The 27,969-nt window shown below is 37.8% G+C and overlaps 1 protein-coding gene across 14 annotated transcripts in view; it reads right to left on the reverse strand.

Annotated features, from left to right (window-relative positions):
• STAU2 (staufen double-stranded RNA binding protein 2) overlaps positions 1-27,969 on the reverse strand; it is a 333,819-nt gene that overhangs the window by 145,998 nt on the left and 159,852 nt on the right. For all 14 annotated transcript variants that reach the window (XM_008000887.3, XM_008000875.3, XM_008000893.3 and 11 more), the window contains one exon: positions 16,087-16,147. In XM_008000887.3, the coding sequence (XP_007999078.2) occupies positions 16,087-16,147 (61 nt within the window). The remainder of the gene's footprint in view (positions 1-16,086; positions 16,148-27,969) is intronic.

Below are 27,969 nucleotides of genomic sequence, written 5' to 3' on the forward strand. Positions count from 1 at the left end.
TATAAAAACAACTGAGTCTCAATTTTACAGTATATAAAACATGAGGCTGGACATTCTCCAACCTTTTCACACCTAGGACTCCTTATGTTGTTTTTCTTCTATGCATACCATACTTAAAAGATCTGTCTTTCAGACAGACTGCATTTATTAAGTAATAATAAATCATTTTTCCAAGACTGCCAACCTGAGATTCAGAATATCTTGAGGTCTGAATTCAAATAAAATTCTAACCCAAAGCAAAGCAATCTACTAAGAATAACTGTATTATTTCCATTAGGTTGCTGAAATACTAATTATTCACCATTATTATATTGAGTCCAACAATAACACGCTGAGTATCTCAGGTCTGGATGATACATAAATTCCTAGAATTTTAATTGTTATATGTTATAAACTACTCAAAAGATCATTAATACAGCGGGGGGAAAAAGTGAAAATGTAATTCTTTCATTTGCTCAAATACTGAGCACCAACAATGCCAGATACTGCGCTATATGCTTTGCTTTTTAAGATTTAAAAAAAAGGCCTGTAATCCCAGCACTTTGAGAGGCCAAGGCGGGCAGATCACCTCAGGTCAGGAGTTCGAGACTAGCCTGACCAACATGGAGAAATCCCATCTCTACTAAAAACACAAAATTAGTCAGACATGGTGGCACATGTCTGTAATCTCAGCTACTCGGGAGGCTGAGGCAGGAGAACCACTTGAACCCGTGAGGCGGAGGTTGTGGTGAGCCAAGATTGCACCATTGCACTCCAGCCTGGGCAACAAGAGCAAAATTCCACCTCAAAAGAAAACCAAAAAAAAACAAAGATTTAAAAAATTGATATTTTTTTTCAAATAACACTTGTCTCTTATTTTTTATTTTTTTAAATGAAGTCTCACTCACTCTGTGGCCCAGGCTGCAGTGGTACAACTGTGCTCACTGCAACCTCCACCTCCCAGGTTCAAGCAATTCTCCTGCCTAGGCCTCCTGAGTAGTTGGAATTACAGGAATGTGCCACACCATGCCTAGTAAATTTTCGTATTTTTAGTAGAGATGGAGTTTCACCGTGTTGGCCAGGCTGATCTCAAACTCCTGACCTCAAGTAATCTGCCCACCTCAGCCCCCAAAGTGCTGGGATTACAGGCATCCCACCTTTTCTTACTTGCTGGGTTGGGGGGAGTGGGGAGTTGGGTGGGATGGTGGTGTTTATCTTCTATATGGACTCGTCTTTCAAGAAGCAATTTCATCTTTAAAAACTACTGAAATCATCAATAGTATCAAAAAGGGTACAATATAGTGAATAAATACTTTCTAAACAAACGAAAGAATGAATGATACATTAACATTACACAAATAAGTTTTAGGGAAACTATCCACACTGCCTTCCTGAACCTTAATAGTTTTCAACCATACAGTTAGCTCCCTGTTGCTTCTTTTAGTGCTTCATAATTGATGCTTTGACTACTCTCACACCTCTTATTTCTGTTGCTAAGCAAGGAGATTTTTGTCTTTTCAATTACTTGTACTCCATGTAGTATGTGTAAGAAGATTATAGACCAAGTATATTTTTATTCACATTTGTTTAAACACACATTGCTTTAACCTGACTCACGTTAAAACACAAGAAACACTCAATGATTAAGCTGGGTGCAGTGGCTCATGCCTATAATCTTAACACTTCGGGAAGCCAAGGCAGGACGACTTGAGGCCAGGAGTTTGAGACAAGCCTGAGCAACTCCGCAAGACTTTGTCTCTAGCGGGGGTGGGGGAGAAAAAAAGCTGGGTGTGGTGGCATGTCCCTGTAGAATTAGCTACTTGAAAGGCTGAGGCAAGAGGATCCCTTGAGCCCAGGAGTTCAAGTCTGCAATGAGCTATGATCACACCACTGCACAACTGACAGAGATTTGCAAACAGAGCGAGACCCTGTCTCAAAAAAAAAAAAAAAGACAACGATTAAAACTGGCACATAAATAGTTAGATGAACAGAGGAGAACAGAAAGTCTGGAATAATGCCAAGTTCATAATCTTAGTATATGGTAAGAGTGAAGTCTCAATGCAGTGGGGAATAACGTTGGGTCCATACTTTCAGTATAAATAACAGACGGATCAAGACTTCAACATTTCAAAAAATGAAACTATAGAAGTTCCAGAAGATAATTTAAAAGAAATGTTTTGATTGGAGGTTCCAAGATGGCCAAATAGGAACAGCTCCAGTCTGCAGCTCCCAGCGTAAGTAATGCGGAAGACAGGTGATTTCTGCATTTCCAACTGAGGTACCAGATTCATCTCATTGGGGCTTGTCAGACAGTGGGTGCAGCCCACGGAGGAGGGCGGGGCATCATCTCACCCAGGAAGCACAAGGGGTCAGGGAATTCCCTTTCCTAGCAAAGGGAAGCTGTGACAGACAGTACCTGGAAAATCGGGACACTCCCACCCTAATACTGCGCTTTTCCAAGTCTTAGCAAACGGCTCACCAGGAGATTATATCCTGTGCCTGGCTCAGAGGGTCCCATGCCCACGGAGCCTCGCTCACTGCTAGCACAGCAGTCTGAGATCAAACTGCAAGGTGGCAGTGAGGCTGGGGGAGGAGCGTCCGCCACTGCTGAGGCTTGAAAAAAACCAAAGCAGCCAGGAAGCTTGAACTGGGTGGAGCCCACTGCAGCTCAAGGAGGCCAGCCTGCCTCTGTAGACTCCACCTCTTGGGGCAGGGCATAACTAAACAAAAGGCAGCAGAAACTTCTGCAGACTTAAACGTCCCTGTCTGACAGCTTTAAAGAGAGTACTGGTTCTCCCAGCACAGAGTCTGAGATCTGAGAATGGACAGACTGCCTCCTCAAGTGGGTCCCTGACCTCTGAGTAGCCTAACTGGGAAATACCTCCCAGTAAGGGCCGACTGACACCTCATACATCCGGGCGCCCCGTGAGATGAAGGTTCCAGAGGAAGGATCAGGCAGCAACAGTTACCATTTTGCAATATTTGCTATTCTGCTGACTCTGCTGGTGATACCCAGGCAAACAGGGTCTGGAGTAGACCTCCAGCAAACTCCAAAAACCTGCAGCTGAGGGTCCTGACTGTTGGAAGGAAAACTAACAAACAGAAAGGACATCCACACCAAAACTCCGCCTGTACGTCACCATGATCAAAGACCAAAGGTAGATAAAACCACAAAGATGGGAAGAAACCAGAGCAGAAAAGCTGAAAATTCTAAAAATCAGAACGTCTCTTCTCCTCCAAAGGAATGCAGCTCCTGGCCAGCAATGGAACAAAGCTGGACAGAGAATGACTTTGACGAGCTGACAGAAGAAGGCTTCAGACGATCAGTAACAACAAACTTCCCCGAGGTAAAGGAGGATGTTTGAACTCATCGCAAAGAAGCTAAAAACCTTGAAAAAAGATTAGACGAATGGCTAACTAGAATGAACACTGTACAGAACACCTTAAATGACTTGATGGAGCTGGAAACCATGGCACAAGAACTATGTGACACATGCATGAGCTTCAGTAGCTGATTTGATCAAGTGGAAGAAAGGGTATCAGTGATTGAAGATCAAATGAATGAAATGAAGTGAGAAGAGAAGTTTAGAGAAAAAAGAGTAAAAAGAAATGAACAAAGCCTCCAAGAAATATGGGACTATGAGAAAAGACCAAATCTACGACTGATTGGTGTACCTGAAAGTAACAGGGAGAATGAAACCAAGTTGGAAAACACTCTGCAGGATATTATCCAGGAGAACTTCCCTAACCTAGCAAGGCAGGCCAACATTCAAATTCAGGAAATACAAAGAACACCGCAAAGATACTCCTTGAGAAGAGCAACTCCAAGACACATAATTGTCAGATCCACCCAAGTTGAAATGAAGGAAAAAATGTTAAGGGCTGCCAGAGAGAAAGGTCAGGTTACCCAGAAATGGAAGCCCACCAGACTGACAGCACATCTCTCGGAAGAAACTCTCCAAGCCAGAAGAGAGTGGAGGCCAATATTCAACATTCTTAAAGAAAAGATTTTTCAACCCAGAATTTCATATCCAGCCAAACTAGGCTTCATAAGTGAAGGAGAAATAAAATCCTTTACAGACAAACAAATGCTGAGAGATTGTGTCACCACCAGGCCTGCCTTATAAGAGCTCCTGAAGGAAGCACTAAACATGGAAAGGAACAACCGGTACCAGCCATGGCAAAAATATGCCAAATTGTAAAGACCATCGATGCTAGAAAAAACTGTATCAACTAATGAGCAAAATAACCAGCTAACATCATAAAGAGAGGATCAAATTCACACAAAACAATATTAACCTTAAATGTAAATGGGCTAAATGCTCCAATTCAAAGACACAGACTGGCAAATTGGATAAAGAGTCAAGACCCATCTCACATACAGAGACACACATAAGCCCAAAATAAAGGGATGGAGGAAGATCTACCAAGCTAATGGAAAACAAACAAACAAAAAAGCAGGGGTTGCAATCCTAGTCTCTGATAAAACAGACTTTAAACCAACAAAGACCAAAAGAGACAAAGAAGGCCATGACATAAAGGTAAAGGGATCAATTCAACAAGAAGAGCTAACTATCCTAATATACATGCATCCAATACAGGAGCACCCAGATTCATAAAGCAATCCCTTAGAGACCTACAAAGAGACTCAGAATCCCACACAATAATAACGGGAGACTTTAACACCCCACTGTACACATTAGACAGATCAACGAGACAGAAAGTTAACAAGGATATCCAGGACTTGGACTCAGCTCTGCAACAAACAGACCTAATAGACATCTACAGAACTCTCCACCCCAAATCAACAGAATATACGTACTTCTCAGGACCACATCACACTTATTCCAAAATTGACCACATAGTTGGAAGCAAAGCACTCCTCAGCAAATGCAAAAGAACAGAAATTGTAACAAACTGTCTCTCAGACCACAGTGCAACCAAACTAGAACCCAGGATTAAGAAACTCACTCAAAACCACTCAACTACATGGAAACTGAACAACCTGCTCCTGAATGACTACTGGGTACATAACTAAATGAAGGCAGAAATAAAGATGTTCTTTGAAACCAATGAGAATAAAGACACAACATACCAGAATCTCTGGGACACATTTAAAGCAGTATGTAGAGGGAAATTTATAGCACTAAATGCCCACAAGAGAAAGCAGGAAAGATCTAAAATTGACACCCTAACATCACAATTAAAAGAACTAGAGAAGCAAGAACAGACACATTCAAAAGCTATCAGAAGGCAAGAAATAACTAAGATTAGAGCAGAACTAAAGGAGACAAAGACACAAAAAACCCTTCCAAAAATCAATGAATCCAGGAGCTGTTTTGAAAAGATCAACAAAATTGACAGACTGCTAGCAAGACTAATAAAGAAGAAAAGAGAGAAGAATCAAATAGACGCAATAAAAAATGATAAAGGGGATATCACCACCGATCCTACAGAAATACACACTACCATCAGAGAATACCATAAATACCTCCATGCAAATACAATAAAAATCTCGAAGAAATGCACAAATTCCTGGACACATACACCCTCCCAAGACTAAACCAGGAAGAAGTTGAATCCCTGAATAGATCAATAACAGGCTCTGAAATTGGGGCAATAATTAATAGCCTACGAACTGAAAAAAGCCCAGGACCAGACGGATTTACAGATGAATTCTACCAGAGGTACAAAGTGGAGCTGGTACCATTCCTTCTGAAACTATTCCAATCAATAGAAAAAGAGGGAATCCTCCCTAACTCATTTTATGAGGCCAACATCATCCTGATATTAAAGCCTGACAGAGATACAACAAAAAAGGAGAATTTTAGACCAACATCCCTGCTGAACATCAATGCAAAAATCCTCAAAAAAATACTGGCAAAGCGAATCCAGCAGCACATCAAAAAGCTTATCCACCATGATCAAGTGGGCTTCATCCCTGGGATGCAAGGCTGGTTCAACATACACAAATCAATAAACATAATCCATCATATAAACAGAACCAAAGACAAAAACCACATGATTATCTCAATAGATGCAGAAAAGGCCTTCGACAAAATTCAACAGCCCTTCATGCTAAAAACTCTCAATAAACTAGGTATTGATGGGATGCATCTCAAATTAATAAGAGCTATTTATGACAAACCTACAACCAATATCATACTGAATGGACAAAAACTGGAAGCATTCCCTTTGAAAACTGGCACAAGATAGGGATGCCCTCTCTCACCACTCCTATTCAACATGGTGTTGGAAGTTCTGGCCAGGGCAATCAGGCAGGAGAAAGAAATAAAGGGTATTCAATTAGGAAAAGAGGAAGTCAAATTGTCCCTGTTTGCAGATGACATGATCGTATATTTAGAAAACCCCATCGTCTCAGCCCAAAATCTCCTTAAGCTGATAAGAAACTTCAGCAAACTCTCAGGATACAAAATCAACATGCAAAAATCACAAGCATTCCTATACACCAATAACAGAGAGCCAAATCATGAATGAACTTCCATTCACAATTGCTTCAAAGAGAATAAAATACCTAGGAATCCAACTTACAAGGGATGTGAAGAACCTCTTCAAGGAGAACTACAAGGCACTGCTCAACGAAATTAAAGAGGACACAAACAAATGGAAGAACATTCCATGCTCATGGATAGGAAGAATGAATATCGTGAAAATGGCCATACTGCCCAAGGTAATTTATAGATTCAATGCCATCCCCATCAAGCTACCAATGACTTTCTTCACAGATTTGGAAAAAACTACTTTAAAGTTCATATGGAACCAAAAAAGAGCCCGCATTGCCAAGACAATCCTAAGCCAAAAGAACAAAGCTGGAGGCATCACGCTACCTGACTTCAAGCTATACTACAAGGCTACAGTAACCAAAACAGCATGGTACTGGTACCAAAACAGAGATATAGACCAATGGAACAGAACAGAGCCCTCAGAAATAATACCACACATCTACAACCATCTAATCTTTGACAAACCTGACAAAAACAAGAAATGGGGAAAGGATTCCCTATTTAATAAATGGTGCTGGAAAAACTGGCTAGCCATAAGTAGAAAGCTGAAACTGGATCCCTTCCTTAAACCTTATACAAAAATTAATTCAAGAAGGATTAAAGACTTAAATGTTTGACCTAAAACCATAAAAACCCTAGAAGAAAATCTACAATACCATTCAGGACATAGGCATGGGCAAGGACTTCATGACTAAAACACCAAAAGCAATGGCAACGAAACCCAAAATTGACAAATGGGATCTAATTAAACTAAAGAGCTTCTGCACAGCAAAAGAAACTACCATCAGAGTGAACAGGCAACCTGTTGCCTGTTTGGGAGAATGGGAGAAAATATTTACAGTCTACCCACATGACAAAGGGCTAATATCCAGAATCTACAAGGAACTTCAACACATTTAAAAGAAAAAATCAAACAACCCCATCAAAAAGTGGGCAAAGGATATGAACAGACAACAGACACTTCTCAAAAGCAGACATTTATGCAACAGACACATGGGAAAAATGCTCATCATCACTGGCCATCAGAGAAATGCAAATCAAAACCACAATGAGATACCATCTCACACCAGTTAGAATGGCGATCATTAAAAAGTCAGGAAACAACAGGTGCTGGAGAGGATGTGGAGAAATAGGAACACGTTTACACTGTTGGTGGGACTGTAAACTAGTTCAACCATTGAAAACAGTGTGGCAGTTCCTCAAGGATCTAGAACTAGAAATACCATTTGATCCAGCCATCTCATTACTGGGTATATACCCAAAGGATTATAAATCATGCTGCTATAAAGACACATGCACACATATACTTATTGCGGCACTATTCACAACAGCAAATACTTGGAACCAACCCACATGTCCATCAATGATAGACTGGATTAAGAAAATGTGGCACACATACATCATGGAATACTATGCAGCCATAAAAAAGGATGAGTTCATGTCCTTTGTAGGGACACGGATGAAGCTGGAAACCATCATTCTCAGCAAACTATCACAAGGACAGAAAACCAAACACCACATGTTCTCACTCATAGGTGGGAACTGAACAATGAGAACACTTGGACACAGGGTGGGGAACATCACACACCAGGGCCTGTCATGGGGTGGGGAGCTGGGGAAGGGATAGCATTAGGAGATGTATCTAACGCAAATGATGAGTTAACAGGTGCAGCACACCAACACGGCACATGTATACATATGTAACAAACCTGCACGTTACGCACATGTACCCTAGAACTTAAAGCATAATTAAAAAATAAACAAATAAATAAATACAATAAAAATAAAAATAAATATTTTAATTTCAGAATCAGAAAAGTATTATAATTATACCTAAATTACACATGCTATAAAAGGCTATTTTAAAATGTCATTCAAATATATTAAAAAGAAAAACCAAACCTTAAAAGAAAATTCCATCATAAACATAGAAAACAAAAAAGTAATTTCATGTCATAAAGGCACACAGATGCACATACACAGTTCTACCAAGTTTAAAAAAAAAAAGAAAAGATGAATCAATCTAATTTCCGAATGGACAACAGATATGGTTATGTCATTCACAGAAACAGTATAGAAATGGCTCATATATCTACCAAATGCATATTTAGTCTCATTCTCAATACGAGAAATGCAAAGTAAAACTATACTATATTTCAACTATCAAATTGGCAAAGATTAAGAACTTTGATGGCATACTGTGTTAATGAAGCTGTAGGGAAACAGGAAATCTCCCACACTGATGGTAGAGACGTAAACTGGAGTCTACTGACAGTACTATGGCAACATCTATCAAAATTAAAAGGATACATACTCTGTAATGCAGTAATTCCATTTGTAGGAATTTCTCCAACAAATATGCTACTACATATGTAAAATTACTTATGTATGAAGTTTTTACATGGCAAATAATAGGAAAATACTATAAAGAATCTAAATATCCATCAGTGCAAAACTGATTAAATAATAATAAATCCCTATACATATCAATAGGAAAGGATCTTCAGGTCATACTGTTAAGTTTAAAAAAGAAAAAGAAAAAAAAAAACAGGGTAGAACAGCATGTCCAAAAGGCTAGGGGACTGAATAATATGTATTTGAATTTGTTTGTGTGTGTGTGTATATATATATGTGTGTATAAAATGTATATACATTTATATACAAGTATATAAATTATATATATAAATTCTGAGACAATACACACACACAAAAAAAACCATAAGTTACTTACTTGAGGGTCAGCGTGGCCACTGCACTAATGAGGACCAAAAAAACAGAAAGCTTTTTATATTTTTAATTTTTCCCCATTCAAAAACTCAAGTAAAAATAGAAAACGAAAAATAAAATTAATGAAATAGTGGAATTTGAACTAAATTTCAACTAAATTCATTATCAAAAATGAAATTGAAAGTAAAAAAGGATAAAAGATTTCTACTTGTTACAGCATGGGAAATCAGATACTTTGAAGGGCTCTCCCACTATGAAACAACTGGTATTTCTTGTAAATTTGAACTTACACATATCATATTCCATTCCCAGAAACTCTTATACATATGCACCAGTAGAAATGTTCAAAAATGTTCATAATATTGTTTATAATCACAAAATCCTGAAAATATCCCAACTGTGGACCAACAGACGAATGGATAAATCATTACAGGATATTCATATAGTGGATGAAATACTTTATGTAACAAAATAAAATAATATTAAATTGCAATCTTAAATAGAGGGGACGGGGTGGGGGGGGTGGGGGCGCAGAATTCCAGAGGACAATACACCATATGATGCTATTTTTCTAAAGTTAAAAAAAAAAGGCAAAATTAAATAAATATTGATAAGTACTCAAATTTATTTGATGAAATTATGAGGAATAAAGGTTAGGGCGACTACATATAAAATCCAGAGATAGTGGTTACTTCTGCTAGGGGAAGCATAGTGAATGGAGGATATGAAAGAGGAAAACAAAGATGAAGGTATAGTAATGTCTAGTTCTTAAATCGGGTGGTGGGTTCATGGGTGTTTATTATCTTGCTTCATAACTTATATAAGTGTTAAATATGTTATGCATCAAACATTGCCTATTTTTCTTTAAAAATCATAGCAGTTAATGTTTCTTCACAAATTGTAATAACTTTAAGATTTTATAAAACTCCATCTTTCTAGACAAACTGAACGAGTAATTAGGAGCATTACCTTTATTTTCTCCTTATGCTTATTGTACAGTTTCTTTGCTAACAGAGAAAAGCAATTAACTAGTTCTTAATACTTCGACTTTGAATTTCTGCAAGATATTTATCTGTGTTATCATTACGACGGTCTGCTCCTAATTTTGAAAATACTAATTTCAAACACCTTTTGATCCCCATATACCTCTTAGAATACACAATACATATTCTAAATTCCAGCATACATTTCGGAAACTGAAATTTCATTCAGACTGTGGAAAACTATGTTTCTTCTTCTTTATGTTCAGAAAAGTTTCCTTAAGACTTCAGTATATGGATAATTCTGCTTCCCTAGCTGTTTAAATATAAAATTTATGGCCGGGTGTGGTGGCTGACGCCTGTAATCCCAACACTTTGGGAGGCCAAGGTGGGTGGATCACGAGGTCAGGAGATTGAGACCACCCTGGTTAACACAATGAAATCCTATCTCTACTAAAAATACAAAAAATTAGCCTAGTGTGGTGGTGGGCGCCTGTAGTCCCAGCTACTTGGGAGGCTGAGTCAGGAGAATGGTGTGAACCCGGGAAGCGGAGCTTGCAGTGAGCTGAGATGGTGCCACTGCACTCCAGCCTGGGAGACAGAGCAAGACTCCATCTCATTAAAAAAAAAAAAAAAAAAAATATATATATATATATATATATATATATATATGAGAGATATTTATGTTTAAATGCAGTCAGATTGTGCATTTCAGGCCAAAGTTTGTAAATGTCAGTATTTTAAATATTCTTGATTTTTTTCTGATTATAAAACCAGTATATGTTCATTATGGAAAACTATTCTCTTCTATTTTTCCATATGTTTAGTTAAGCTCTAGAAAGACATGGGCCTACATTCTGTACACTCATGGATAATTTTTTCAGAATGGCAATAAGTCAGAGTCCTGTCAGCAACATGTGACAGTCTATTTCCCCAACAGTTGGAAGCATCATTTTTAAATCCCTGACAATTTGCGTGGATCAGAAATTTCATAATATTTATCTTTAATCTGCATTTTCCTGATTGCTAAACACTTTTTCATGATTTCTTATCTGCTCTTTTTAATTGTCTTCTTAAGACCTCTGGCTATTGGAGTGTTTGCCTTTTTTAAAAAAATTGACTTTTATGTGTCCTTTGCATATATTCTATTTGTTGCTATGCTGCAATTTATGCTGTCATTTGCCTTTTTATTTTCTTATGCTGCTCCTTGAACTTGTTTTTAGCATTTATGTATATAAATCCATCTTTTTTACTTTATGGTTTCATCCTTTGTTCTTATCCTTAAAAACACTACCATACTGCAATGAAAAAATACATCCTAAAAATGCTCATTAAAAAAAAAATGTATCTGATATCTTTTTATGTGGAAAAATGAGTCAAGCAAGTTTTAAAAATCGTAACAATTTAAATTCATGAAATCTTTTCTGAGAATATTTCAGAAAGACATGGGTTATCTGTGCTAATCTGATTAAAAACTTAACTTTCTAATTTCAGATTATTTTTCCTTTAAATCAATGGACCTTTAAAGACAGACTCAACTGGTATGACTAAAACAGAGGCAAGCTTAACACTACCTCTAATCTTCCTTCCTAGATTCAGTAGGCAAGAAAGGAGAATTCTTGTCAATGCAATTTTTTAAAGACTATAGCTTCTCACCACTCAGGTAGGTCTAATATACAGGCATCAATGTAAAAGAAGGATGATATCATTCTGAAATATTTGGATCTTTCCTCCTGTGTTCAGGGGAGAAGGAGCAATTCTACCTGCAGTCTCAAATGGACAGCAATGAGAATGTGTATGTTCCCAGCTCCCAATTGCTTCAGATAGGCCTCTATTTACAGGACCTTTGTTTGAAAGCAATCAGGTATTCAGGGACTGGGATGCCCAGTACAAGTAACCCACCAATCCTTCTAAATAAGACCACTAAAAGCTGGCTACATTCTTACATTTCTAACACATTATTTATGTCGAAATAAATAATTAAGTTGGATCACTCAGCTTTATATTTACATCCAATTGGCTTCAACTGTTTTGTCTCACTACAAAGTGGTTTCTACTATGGGAACCCCAAGGGGAATTTGTTCAGGGAACGCTCTCAAAACACTATTAAAGAAAGTATATATCAATCTATTACCTTAAAAGTCCAACACTTACACACCACCCTTCTATCCCCCATTCCCCAGCCCCAACAAAAAATAAAAAACACTAGAGGTTCTAAATATAGTACACAGCATTTGGGAAACCAGCAGGCAATCTACCCAATGTCATATCACTGGGACAGGGTAGCCTCCTGGTTTCAGGACGTTCAGTGTTTAATAATACAGGCATATGAAACAAAAGTGACAAAAATCTTGGTAAGTCAACTAAGATTCCAAAGAGTCAATAAGAATGCTATCCCATCCCACAAGTCTTTGGTCATCTCTAATGAACCTAGAAGTGCCAGCATATTTCACAGGGGCTAAATAAAACTTTTTAAAAGGTTAACGGAAAAATATTTATGTGAAAAATGCTCCGAATAATCTTTTAGTGGGTGGATTCGGCACATACCAGTGAATACCTTTGAGCTTAGTCCAATCTTGAATTAAGCTACAGTTCACCTTTAAGAAACTATGAACCTGCTTTTAAGTAAAAGTCTGTATTAATAAGAAACATGGAATGTGAATACAAAAAGAGATATTATCAGCTGAACTGTATCTAAATATTTTACAAAGTTTTCCAAGAGCCATCAGTAGATCTTTAAAATTCACGATCTTTTTTTAAAAAAGTTAGTCATTCATCTGTAAAAATCTAGTTTTTTATGTGTACACCAAGCACAAAATTGCCCCATGCTAAACTTAACATAAACCTCACATTACAGAGTTATGTGTTCCTATACTTCAACATAACTATTACAGTGATTCAAAGGATAAAAACACACTTAGAATAGTCTACCTTCTGCTGCATTTCAGTGCAATGAAGAAAGCCTGAGCAGCACCCAAAAATTAGGTCCATATTTTAAATCTGCAGGCAATCAAGCAAGGAAAATAAATTGAGGAACCAGGCTATGTAATCACAATCACTTGCAAAACCATTTAAACTATTTTCTAGTTGTAATTGTTAGCAGCTTCCTATGACTGTAGTCTTTTAAAAAATATCTTTCACTTCAAAAATTAAATGCACATGTACATTAATGTTTTTTGTCTACTTATAGTTAGGTGCTAGCTATGCCAGATTAAAATTCCTTCTTTCCCCTTTCCAATTCTGCATTCCCTTCTTTTCATTTTTGTACATTACGGTTCCAAGCTAATTTCGTATTATTTATCCAAATAATGAGTGGCTAAAAATTTGATCTTTAAAACTACAATTTTGAAGCAATGTAGAGTTTAACAAAACAAACAAAAAACCACAGTGAGCTTGCCATTTCATGATGATAGTGTTTTTCACAAAGGAATATGTTACCTTTTCAGATGTTATTCAAGGATGGTTAATCATTTTATAAATGTTACATAATTAAAGATTCTCAACATTATAAATTAGTATGCATAACTCTTAACAGAGAAAATTGAATAATAAGATGTAAATTGAGTTGTTCAAGGTCAGACAGTATGTCAGTGAGGCGGCCAGCACTGGCAATCTCAAATTCCTGTCTTCCCCCACATGTGCCATGCTCTAACCTTTGCCTGCAAAATGCTAACTCTGGTATTCTTCACAGGACAGAAATCATTTAGAATACAATTTCAAACTTAAGAAACTGATTAAGAAGTTAACCTAAATATTACCATAATATATGAATTTAAATTAATTTTCAGCTAATTGGTCCATCATCTGAATGATCAATTCCTAAGCACAGCCCAACTTCCTCCTAATGTTGTATTTAAGTGCCATTTAAGGGGACTCAGGTTTCACTTGTGAGAACTAACCCTTGGGGAATGAAACAGCTACTTTTCAGAGCTGGGCTGCCCTTATCCTCTATGGTAACCTGAGGAAGGGACAAATCCAGTGTTCATTTGAAGAACTCTTAGAGCAGCTTTCTTATCTCCTTACAGCTGGGAAGGGATAACAGAACATTCTTATTTCAAAGGCTTAATCTGAACCATTGTAGACCAGAAATTCCTAAAGCATTAACCGTCTGGTTAAGTTTTAAGCTGGCTTCAAATAGTTTTCTCACTTCTAACTTTATGTCTCAAGCAAACCCGTTATGCATTCTTACATACTTCTGATCACTTAAACTGGCCTCTTTGTGATATTCCTTCCCCTAGCTGCACAGGACAGAAGTATCCCCCACTTGTCATCCCATGAGATGTACCCCTTAGTAAGTTAAAAAAAAACAAACACATAAAACTAGGGGCCAAAACATCACTGTTTAATGATGGAGCTTGCAGGTTATCCATAAAGAGATTTCATGTTAAAATTGTCAAGTTAATAACTAATTGAAATACATAATGTTTATATTCTTTGAAAAAATATTTAGTGCCAAAATGTAATTATTCAATAATAAGCTATATATTCTTGGTCACCATATGTACGCACAAAACATCTGACAGACAAAAACATAAGAATGGAATTTCTGGCAAGCCTACAAAGAATAATACCATTTTTATAAAAGAAAAGAGGGAGGAGGCACGGAAGGAAATCAACATTCATTAAGTGCTTAGTAGGAAACAGGTACTGTGCTAAGTACTTTACATAAAACTGCAATCAATTTCATGTTGATTACATTCCCTCACCAAATCATTACAAAGCAATATATTCAAACATCAAATGAACTGAACACAAACTCCAGGAATCCTGAACTGATTCCATTTTTTCCTTCGGCTATGTGCTAAGGCCATCATATTTATCACCACTATTTATATAGGCCAAGGGCTCAGAAGCACATTAATTTAAATTATTCCCAGAAAGCAACCCCAAAATGCCATTAACTCACTGAAATATTCTTTTCAAGAGGCTAGTTTTGATAATCCAAGAATTCAATTCTTATGAGCATATTTTGATAAGAATTTGTTACTAATTTCATTATACATCAACAGATGAGCTGCTAATATCAAAGACTAAAACCATGGATTACGATAATTCACAGATTTAAGCTTTTTCAGTGTCCAGAGGTTGTAAAGAAGACAGATAGGGTGGAAATGGGATAGACTGGGTGTTTTCACTAGCCAAATGTTTTGATTCACTGATTTACAGTAAAATGGTCACTTCAGTGAAATAGATGCTTTTCAAGAAGTGAGGGAGGGTATTAAGGAAAAATGTCTAAATGTCCAATGCAAAATATCTTGATCACATACATTTGAAAAAAATCTGTAAACTGAAATTGTTTTTTAAGTGTTTGACAATACTGTAAGTGGAACAAAATTAACCAATTTTATTCTTACATTTCTGACATTTCACTTAGTGACCTTGATAAAATATTAAACTTTTAATGACTCAGCAAAACGCAAAAAAATGTTTAGGCAATGTTAAGTGAAAACACAATAAAATTTTATGCATATCATAATTATATAAAAATTTGTGTGCATATAAAAATAATTGGGAACTTTGAAAGTTGATCTGACAGCATAATCAGCTTATAATTACTTATTTTTCTTATGAAAATTATTTTTATATTTCTATATTTTTTATAATGTTGTTTCAATAAAAATGGCAACTTTAAAAAAGCATGTGATCACTACATGTATTAAATGGCACTCTGTTTGCAATGGTTTAACTGTGTTAAGTGTATCTGTGTCTCAGTTTTCCAGCTATTCTGTCAGTTCCAGGAAAGCAAACACCAGGACTCCTTTGTACCCTCCATAAAAGTCTCTCAGATCTAGATAGACCCAACCAATCCCAGTGACAGCTAGTCACTGAGCCACTGATGAACACCAAGTGCAGATAACATAAAAATGAGAACTTACTATTATTTGTTGGTTCAGGAAACCCAGGCTTTGGACCACTCCATCCTTTGTTTTCCCCTGTCTGAAAGATTAAATCAAATCAGAGAAACAGGCTTATTCAAAAAGGAAAAAAAAAAGGTGACTAATCAATTAAGCAAAGGCAAAGTCCTCTCACATGGTTATTTTGCATATTCTATCTCTGACCCTGGGACGATGGCTACAAAAGAAACTAACATGAAAGGTATCATTTATTCCTCTTCTGCACCTAAATCTACTTCTTACGTCCTTCTGCTTTTGTCTGATCACGTAAATTTATAATTCAACGCATAAATACTGCCAATATTCAATATATGTATTATATAGAATATAAGCTCTAGCTAGGTGATGAAAAAATAAATTTATTTATTTATTTATTTATTTTTGAGATAGAATCTCATTCTGTCACCCAGGCTAGAGTGCAATGGCTTGGTCTCGGCTCATTGCAACCTCCACCTCCCAGGTTCAAGGATTCTCCTGCCTCAGCCTCCCGAGTAGCTGGGATTAGAAGTGCCTGCCATAATGCCTGGATAATTTTTGTATTTTTAGTAGAGATGGGGTTTCGCCATGTTGGCCAGGCTGGTCTCAAACTCCTGACCTCAAATGATCCGCCTGCCTTGGCCTCCCAAAGTGCTGGGATTACAAGCGTGAGCCACCACACCTGGCCAAAAAGAAAATCTTATTAAAATAATAAATAATCATTGCCACAAATGCTTAAGTGACCAAAAGAGCTTTTGTATGATTCCTGAGGTCAAATTAACAATCTAACAATCAAACATTTCTATGAACAAAAATGTTACTATGACCATCTAGAAAAGTCCTACGGTAAGGGTCATCAAATACTGCTAATGACATATACAAAAAAATTGAAAACTAAGTCCTAACTTTAAGCAAAACATGTAATCATTTTGCCAAATGATTAGTGTTTTGTATAAAATACATTCTGAAATATATATGCTTTGTAGTAGTAAGTATTCAAATCAAATTAATAAGCGACTTTAGTTATATTGTCTTTCTATACAGCTGGTAACTTATCTCTTATGATAATCAGCATTTTATATTTATGTTAACGGTCAAAGGTGAAATAGATAATTAAGCCTAGATACAAACACAAAATACAATTGCTGCAAATAGTTTACCCATGTTCATTTTTTTTAAAAAAGTTGTTCTTATTGAATTCATTACTTTTTAATTATACGTCTTAGGGTGACAAGGAAAGATATAGTGGCAGACAGCAGAAGCAAAACCGAAAATAATCCTGAAGAGTAAGCTGACAGTATGTTAGACACAAGCAGCAGCTTCATATGAACTAGGGAGCATCTCTTTCTCTAATTAGCTCGTTTATCTCTTTAAAACACAAATTCTTGTCTTCATCCACATTTACCATCCTGAGAGATTGCTGCTATAACCTTTGACTGCAAAATGTTACCACAGGCATCCTTCACAAGAGAGAAATTACTATGTAATAAAACAGACGGATAGTAGTAATAGCTAAAAGCTAACACTTAAGATTTAAAAGTGTGGTTGCTAACGTGCTAAGTGTTTTGCATAAATATGGATTATCTCATTTTCTATTCTCACAAAAATTTGGTAAGATAAGCGATATTAATATTCAATTTTACAGACAAGCAAACTAGGGTTAGAGTTCCTGTAATTACTCTGAGGTCACACAGATAATATGCACGAGTGCCAGGATGTCAAACTATGTCTCTTAACTAGAGGAGAGCAATCATGCTACCTTTGTACTATCATTATCAGGAGAGAAAAAAGAGCTAAAGGAAGGAATGAACAAAAAAGTTACAGATTAAGTAAAACTACGCTATCTAAGAATGAAAAGAAAAACAGTGAGATGAAGAACAGAGTTTGGAACTATTAAGAAGAATGCTCTAAAGGTACAGCCGGGATGGAAAGGACTACTGCAAAAACAAATGAGAGAAAACAGAACTAGATGGTTCCAAGGGATGAAAGAAATGTAAAAGATTTTGAAAAGCAGCTAAAATCATTATTCACATGAAAACCTGGTGAACAGAAAGAAACAAATCATGTTCAATTTTTCTTTTACATTCCTACCTTACTTTTAATTTTATTCATATCTCCAAAACATAGCCTGTACTTATCAAAGTGCTGACAACTGTTTAGGTTCTCAGAGAAGTAATTATGTTTCAAGAATCCTGGAGCAGTTCTACAATTAGACACAGGATTCTAGTCTTCCAAACAAGTTTTTCATTTTTAATTAGTGGAATTAATAAAATCTGTTTTATTCGACTAAATTAATTTCTTCTATCCTTACATTGTTTATGTTACCTTAATACTATACAATTGGCTGGACATGGTAACTCAAGCCTGTAATCCCAGCACTTTGGGAAGCTGAGGCAAGCGGCTCACCTGAGGTCAGGAGTTCGAGACCAGCCTGACCAATATGAAGAAACCCTGTCTCTACTAAAACTACAAAATTAGCCAGGCATGTTGGCACATGCCTTTAATCCCAGCTACTCGGGAGGCTGAGGCAGGAGAATCACTTGAACTCGGGAGGCAGAGGTTGCAGTGAGCTGAGATCATGCCATTGCACACCAACCTGGGCAACAACAGTGAAACTTCATCTCAAAAAATATATATATTATACAATTTATCCAGTAGGTACCATTTGATTTTCACCTGACAGCTATGCTTAACTTCAAAATTTCTTTCTGTTAAAGATCACTGTTTGGAGTAAGGAAAAGAGGTCAGGAGAGATGAGGTCAAAGTAATTACAACAAGAATTTCTCTCTTGGAAAGGAGAAACCCAGCAGGCACAAAGTATAGTTCATCTCCCGATCCTTACTTTCTGTATTTCTTCTATTGTACCCCTCAGACACAAATGAGAAATAGAAAAGCAGATGATATGGTTTGGCTCTGTGTCCCCACCCAAATCTCACCTTGAACTGTAATAATCCTCACATGTCAAGGGTGGGACCAGGTAGAGATAACTGAAACAAGTGGGTGGTTCCCTCATGTTACTCTCTTGGTGGTGAATGAGTCTGACAAGATCTGATGGCTTTATAAGGGGCTTCCCCTTTTACCTGGCACTCATTTCTCTCTCCTGCTGCCCTGTGAAGAGGTGCCTTTTGGCACAACTGTAAGTTTCCTGAGGCCTCCCCAGCCAGCCCCACAGAACTGTGAGTCAATTAAACCTCTTCCTTTATAAATTACCCAATCTCTAGCAGTTCTTTATAGCAAACTAATATACGAGACAACAGCAGAAGGTAAGTCAAAGTCTGAAAATTGGAAAGCAGATGAACAAGTTGTAGTTAGCTTAGCAGATATGAGTAACTGAAACCTAACCTGCAGAGGAAGAAGCCAACAAAGAGCTAACAGTAAGGTGATGTGTCACCCAGAATCCTAGAAAGCCTCCAGAATTAGGAGGTACTTTAAAGATGAATCCTGGAAGGGGCTGAAACAGAAAGACTGTCTGGAAGTCTTTTCAAGTTATTATGAAATCTCCCTATCACCTCTTTGACCCCAAGCAGCCAGGTGCCCACTCCTTCCTAATAAGGGTTTCCTGTTGGAAGAGGCTAAAACAGAGAGGCTCTGGATACCAGGCACAGTTGAGGGTGAAATCCGTGTGTCACCCTGCAAATAAGGAGATGGAGTTCCAAGGTTTCATACTGAAAAGATTCCGAGCCTCTTTTCTCATTTCCCCCTCAGAAGACACATCCAGGGTTCCAATCCACAAGGAACAAAAAGATAATGAGGAGAACAGAAGGAAAAAAATGCAAAAAAAAAAAAAAAAAAAAATTCCTCAGGCACATAAGAGAAATACTACACCCATTAAACAAGAATAGGAAGCCATAAAAAGGAATATTCTGAGAATGAGGAAGAACTCTGGGAAATCAAAAATACAATAGCTGAAGTGGAAAACAAACTTGAGGAACTCTTCCTAGAAAACAGAACAACAACAAAAACAGAAATGGAGGGAGAAAAGAAAAATCACAAGACCATCCATAAGATTAACAGCATCACAGAAATAAATAACAGCAAAAATAAAAGGAGAGAAATTATTAAAGAAATAATATATTTCTCAGTTCCAAAGTATATGAATTTCTAGATTAAAACTCAAACATCCAACATAATTTATCAAATACACATATAAAATACACGTATCTCAGAATCCCTGAGAAAATAAAAAGTCAGAAAAGCATTGATAGGGAGGAGAAGGGTAAAAGTTTCATATACAGGCTGAAGAGTCAGGTGTTGAAATTTTAACAGTAATGGTGGGATGTACAAGACAAGGGTGTGATGCCTTCCCAACTCTGTGAAAATTTACTTCCAATTTAGAATTACATCTTAGAAAAAAAACTATTAAGTGTGTGGGAAATATAAAGAAATTTCAGACTACAAGATCTCAAAAAAACATTTACTTTCCATGTATCCTTCACAAGGTCCTAAAGAATGAACTCTATTAAAACAAGAAAGTAAACCAAGAACAAGGGAAACTGTCCAAAAAACAGTCAACTCAACAAAGGACAAAGGCCAAAGAAATTTCAGGATAATGGAGAAGAGAAGAACCTAAACACCAGCTCTAAAGCAGGCCTCTCCATCAATCTGCAATACAAGAGGAGGATAAAAAGCTCTAAAGGTTGGGTAGGGTGGAGGTTGGGAAAGGAACGAAAAAAACTGCATGATCTGCTTGAGTGGTAAAGACTTTGGGGATAGAAAGATGTAGAAAAGTGTATGTGTGGAGTATATACCAGAGTTAAATCCTCATTTTCCATAGCAGAAAGTACATTTCATATTTTTCATATTTTTACTTTTATATTATTTCTCATAATATTTAAACATGAGAAACCAAGAGATAGTACAAACTACCGATACTGGTAAATAATAAAATAAATAGTTACAGCAGGTGGTAAAGTGGTTGCCTCTGGCAAAGGGGAAGCAGAAATGGCCAGTGGCAAGGAAGAACAGGATATTTTGGTGTTTTAAATTATAAACCTTGAGTTTTTACACTACTAATCTTGTATAAATTCTGCCTTTTTATATATATATATATATATACTACTTTGAGTATGAGTACTACTTTGATGAATATAATGATCAAATATGAAAAAGAATAGTCATGTCTTGACTTACAACAAACTCCAAGATATTAAGAAAAACTCTTAAGATATCTGAATGAAGAAAATCAAGATGCAAGAATGGCATATTAAAAAAAGGTGAAGAGAGTATTCCATTTTTCCTTAGAATCTAGAAACATAACAGTGACAAAGAACCAATCTGAAAAAAACAATTGCAACTTTTCTTGAACCTTTTAGAGACCTGAGATTACAAGGTAAACAAGCAAAATGAATTCTAGAGAGTAATAAATCCTTCTGGGAGAGATAGGACTCACAAAAATGTTACAGCGTTGGCAGGGCAGGGATAGCAGAGATGACTGCCATGAATGCAAGTAAGATGAAACTAGATGAAATGTTAAATTCTTAACGCCTGAGTACGAGCTAGCATAATAGTTTAGAAAAACTGGGAGCTCCAGATGAAAGGAATGAGGCACATCCTCCATATATCTCCCAACTTCCTGAGCCCAGCACAAACACATTCCTCCATATTTCTTTCAAACTTCAGAAAAACATCACCTGGGAGATCTCCGATAAGGAATGCTAAATGTATAATGTTAACCAATTGTAATGCTGTAACCGAGAGAATTACCTTGTTCCCTGTAACTTTACATATCCTGTTTACATCGGGCTATAAAAAGCAAGCACTCGCATTGTTCGAGGCCCTCTTGTATGCTGTAGAATGGAGGGACCAAGTTCGAACTTGTAGTAAAGATCCTTGCCGCTTGGCTTTGACTCTGGACTCTGGTGGTCTTCTTTGGGGAACAAACGGTCTGGGTATAACACAGACAGCAGCTCTTTTCCATTGTCCTGCCCTGGATTCTCAGGAGAACAACTGGGGGTACAGCTGCAGACCAGAGAGAGCCCAACTTGGTGCAGGAATGCAGCTAGTTAGTGGCTGCACTGAGGGACAAGCACAGAACCTTGCCACTTCTCTAGGCCATTGTCCAATACAAAACAAAAAATTTAAGCCACTGGAGAAAGGGTTGAAACAAATCCTATATGCCTTTGGAGCAAAGGCAGGAAATTCTCTGGTCCTAAGAGCTCAGTAAAGCTTCATTGCTTCTGAAGAAGGATTAAAAGCAAAAGCTATATGCTCCTGGGGGAAAAAAAAAGATAGAAAACCTACTTGAGAGTAAGACACTACAGCAGTATAAAGCAGAGGTCTGCAAATGCTGGGAAATGTACAGGAAACTCTCTCATGCCCAAAGTGCCCACAAATCCAAGACAAAGTTTGGTTACCACAGAGAAGAGAGCAAAAACAGAAAGATCCACCTCTGAGACCCAGGCTCACAGAGTCTGCCAGAAAATGAAGCTGTACAAAAAAATCAAGAACTATGACACCCACCACAATCCCAGGATTAAATAATAAATAACAGCAGTCTACTACAGAGCCCTAAGAGAGATAACCCCCATGCCATGACACAGCAAAGAAGAGACCTCTAAACCTGAGGGCAGAGCAGAGAAACTGTGAAAAAACCCTCTCAAAACCTCACATTACACAAAGCACAGATAACAGAATATGACTACTGAAGGAATTTGCAGTTAATAGTGACTATGGCAATAACAAAACCCAAAATGAATTCAGTAAGTAACTAGACTGATACAACCCTCCATCCAAAACATCTGAAAGACAAATGCTGATTTCTCAACAAATACTATTTGACTTAGCCTCTACTATTTTTCTGTCACAAGATCCAACACTCTTTCAAAAATTATGAGATACCCAAAACTGTAAGAAGAAATAAACCACTGCCAAAACATAAGGAAGTCAACAAAACAGGGCCCAGGGATGACCCTGATGCTAGACCTTTCAGAAAGGTATTTTACAACACCTATGATTCATAGGTTGAAAGACCTACTGGAAAAAGCAGACAACATACATGAGCATATGAGGAATTCTGGCACAAAAATAGAAACCACAGAACAAAAACAAAAGGAAATCTTAAGGAAAAATATTAGAGATCAAAACATTGATGTCATTATTAATAATGCATTAATTCAGACTGCACACAGCTGAAGAAATATTGTTGAACTTGTAGATAAATCAATAGAAATTACTCAAACTGTTTAACAAAGAAAAAAGAGCGAGGAAAAAAGAAACAAAAAATCCTAGAACTATAAGACAATACCAATGGTCTAATGAATATATAAATGGAAGCTCCAAGGAGAAGAGAGAGAAAACAAGGAATAAAATATATTTTAAAAGATAATAGCTATGAACTTGCCAAAATAACTGAAAGACATCAAATCACAGATCCAAAATGCTCAGAAAACCCTATAAGGATGAGGATGAGAAGGATGAGGATAAGGAAGGAGGAGGAGCAGGAGGAGGAAGAGGAAGAGGAGGAGGATAAAGAAGACAAGGAAACGGAGAAGGGAAGATGAAGGAGGAGGGAGGAGGAAGAAAAAGGAGAAGGAAGGGGGAGAAGGGAGAAGAAGAACAATAGCAAAGGAGGAGGAGGAGAAGGAATAAACAGGAGATAGAAGAAAGAGGAGAGACTGCACCCAAGATGGCCGAATAGGAACAGTTCCAGCCTCCAACTCCCAGCGTGAGCGACACAGAAGACAGGTGATTTTTGCATTTTCAACTGAGGTACTGGGTTCATCTCACTAGGGCGTGTCGGATGGTTGGCACTGGTCCACGGGTGCAGCCCGACCAGCAAGAGCTGAAGCAGGGTGAGGCATCACCTCACTTGGGAAGTGCAAGGGGGAAGGGAATTCCTTTTCCTAGACAAAGGAAATTGATAACACAACACCTGGAAAATTGGGTAACTCCCACATTAATACTGCGCTTTACCAAGGGTCTTAGCAAACAGCACATCAGGAGATTATATCCCCCACCTGGCCCAGAGGGTACCCACGCCCATGGAGACTCCCTCACTGCTAGCACAGCAGTCTGAGATCTAACTGCAAGGCAGCAGCAAGGCTGGGGGAGGGGCGCCTGCCATTCCTGAGGCTTAAGTAGGTAAACAAAGCCGCCAGGAAGCTCGAATTGGCTGGAGCCCACCACAGCTCAAGGAGGCCTGCCTGCCTTTGTAGACTCCACCTCTGGGGACAGGGCACAGCTAAATAAAAAGCAGCAGAAACCTCCGCAGAGGTAAATGTCCCTGTCTGACAGCTTTGAAGAGAGCAGTGGATTTCCCAGCACGGAGGCTGAGATCTAAGAACAGACAGACTGCCTGCTCAAGTGGGTCCCTGACCCCTGAGTAGCCTAACTGGGAGGCATCCCCCACTAGCTGCAGACTGGCACCTCACACCTCACACAGCTGGGTACACCCATGAGACTAAGCTTCCAGAGCAAGAATCAGACAGCAACACTTGCTGTTCAGCAATATTCTATCTTCTGCAGCCTCCACTGCTGATACCCAGGCAAACAAGGTGTGTAGTGGACCTCAAGCGAACTCCAACAGACCTGTGGTTGAGAGTCCTGACTGTTAGAAGGAAAACTAACAAACAGAAAGGACACCCACACCGAAACCCCATCAGTACGTCACCATCATCAAAGACCAAAGGCACATAAAACCACAAAGATGGGAAAAAAGCAGTGCAGAAAAGCTGGAAATTCAAAAAATCAGAGTGCATCTCCCCCTCCAAAGGAACGCAACTCATCACCAGCAACAGAACAAAGCTGGACGGAGAATGACTTTCATGAGTTGAGAGAAGAAAGCTTCACTTGATCAAATTTCTCAGAGTTAAAGAAGGAACTACGTAACCAGCGCAAAGAAACTAAAAACCTTGAAAAAAGATTTGACGAATGGCTACCTAGAATAACCAATGTAGAGAAGTCCTTAATAGAACTGACAGAGATGAAAACCATAACACGAGAACTACATGACAAATGCACAAGCTTCAGTAACCAACTCCATCAACTGGAAGAAAGAGTTATCAGCAATTGAAGATCAAATGAATGAAATGAAGCGAGAAGAGAAGTGTAGAGAAAAAAGAGTAAAACGAAATGAACAAAGCCTCCAAGAAATATGGGACTATGAGAAAAGACAAAATTTACGTCTGACTGGTGTGCCTGAAAGTGATGGGGAAAATGGAATCAAGTTGGAAAACACTGCAGGATATCATGCAGGAGAATTTCCCCAACCTAGTAAGGCAGGCCAACATTCAAATACAGGAAATAGAGAGAACGCCACAAAGATACTCCTCGAGAAGAGCAACTCCAAGACACATAATTGTCAGATTCACCAAAGTTGAAATGAAGGAAAAAATATTAAGGGTTGCCAGAGAGAAAGGTCGGGTTACCAAGAAATGGAAGCCCATCAGACTGACAGCAGATCTCTCAGCAGAAACTCTCCAAGCCAGAAGAGAGTGGAGGCCAATATTCAACATTTTTTTTTTTTTTTTTTGGAGACGGAGTCTTGCTCTGTCGCCCAGGCTGGAGGGCAGTGGTATTCAACATTTTTAAAGAAAAGAATTTTCAACCTAGAATTTCATATCCAGACAAACTAAGTTTCATAAGTGAAGGAGAAATAAAATCCTTTACAGACAAGCAAGTGCTTAGAGATTTGTAACCACCAGGCCTGCCCTACAAGAGATCCTGAAGGAAGCACTAAACATGGAAAGGAACAACAGGTACCAGCCACTGCAAAAACATGTCGAAATGTAAAGTCCATTGATGCTAGGAAGAAACTGCATCAACTAATGATCAAAATAACCAGTTAATATCATAATGACAGGATCAAGTTCACACATAATGATATTAACCTTAAATGTAAATGGACTAAATGGTCCAATTAAAAGACACAGACTAGCAAATTGGATAGAGTCAAGACCCATCAGTTTGCTGTATTCAGAAGACCCATCTCACATGCAGAGACATACATAGACTCAAAATAAAGAGATGGTTGAAGACCTACCAATTAAATGGAAAACAAAAAAAAGCAGGGGTTGCAATTCTAGTCTCTGATAAAACAGACTGTAAACCATCAAAGATCAAAAGAGACAAAGAAGGTCATTACATAATGGTAAAGGGATCAATTCATCAGGAAGAGCTAACTACCCTAAGTATTTATGCATTCAATACAGGAGCACCCAGATTCATAAAGCAAGTCCTTAGAGACTTACAAAGAGACTCAGACTCCCATAAACTAATAATGGGAGACTTTAACACCCCACTGTCAACATTAGACAGATCAACGAGACAGAAAGTTAACAAGGATATCCAGGAATTGAACTCAACTCTGCACCAAATGGACCTAATAGACATCTACAGAACTCTCCACCCCAAATCAACAGAATATACATTCTTCTCAGCACCACATCACACGTATTCCAAAATTGACCACATAGTTGGAAGCAAAGCACTCCTCAGCAAATGCAAAAGAACAGAAATTATAACAAACTGTCTCTCAGACCACAGTGAAATCAAACTAGAACTCAGGACTAAGAAACTCAATCAAAACCAATCAACTACATGGAAACTGAACAACCTGCTCCTGAATGACTACTGGGTACATAACTAAATGAAGGCAGAAATAAAGATGTTCTTTGAAACCAATGAGAATAAAGACACAACATACCAGAATCTCTGGGACACATTTAAAGCAGTGTATACAGGGAAATTTATAGCACTAAATGCTCACAACAGAAAGCAGGAAAGATCTAAAATTGACACCCTAACATCACAATTAAAAGAACGAGAGAAGCAAGAGCAAACACAGTCAAAAGCTAGCAAAAGGCAAGAAATAACTAAGATCAGAGCAGAACTGAAGGAGATAGAGACACAAAAAACCCTCCAAAAAATCAATGAATCCAGGAGTTGGTTTTTTGAAAAGATCAACAAAATTGATAGACCGCCAGCAAGACTAATAAGGAGGAAAAGAGAGAAGAATCAAATAGACGCAATAAAAAATGATAACGGGGATATCACCACCCACCCCACAGAAATACAAACTACCATCAGAGAATACTATAGACACCTCTACGCAAATAAACTAGAAAACCTAGAAGAAATGGATAATTTCCTGGACACTTACACTCTTCCAAGACTAAACCAGGAAGAAGCTGAATCCCTGAATAGACCAATAGCAGGCTCTGAAATTGAAGCAATAATTAATAGCCTACCAACCAAAAAAAGTCCAGGACCAGACGGATTCACAGCCAAATTCTACCAGAGGTACAAGGAGGAGTTGGTACCATTCCTTCTGAAACTATTCCAATCAACAGAAAAAGAGGGAATCCTCCCTAACTCATTTTATGAGGCCAACATCATCCTGACAACAAAGCCTGACAGAGATACAACAAAAAAAGAGAATTTTAGACCAACATCCCTGATGAACATCGATGCAAAAATCCTCAATAAAATACTGGCAAACCGAATCCAGCAGCACATCAAAAAGCTTATCCACCATGATCAAGTGGGCTTCATACCTGGGATGCAAGGCTGGTTCAACATATGCAAATCAATAGATGTAATCCAGCATATAAACAGAACCAAAGACAAAAACCACATGATTATCTCAATAGATGCAGAAAAGGCCTTCGACAAAATTCAACAGCCCTTCATGCTAAAAACTCTCAATAAATTCAATATTGATGGAACGTATCTCAAAATAATAAGAGTTATTTATGACAACCCACAGCCAATATCATACTGAATGGGCAAAAACTGGAAGCATTCCCTTTGAAAACTGGCACAAGATAGGGATGCCATCTCTCACCACTCCTATTTAACATGGTGTTGGAAGTTCTGGCTAGGGCAATTGGGCAAGAGAAAGAAATAAAGGGTATTCAGTTAGGAAAAGAAGAGGTCAAAATGTCCCTGTTT

This window comes from Chlorocebus sabaeus, chromosome 8, assembly GCF_047675955.1.
Source record: "Chlorocebus sabaeus isolate Y175 chromosome 8, mChlSab1.0.hap1, whole genome shotgun sequence".
Taxonomy (NCBI): domain Eukaryota; kingdom Metazoa; phylum Chordata; class Mammalia; order Primates; family Cercopithecidae; genus Chlorocebus; species Chlorocebus sabaeus.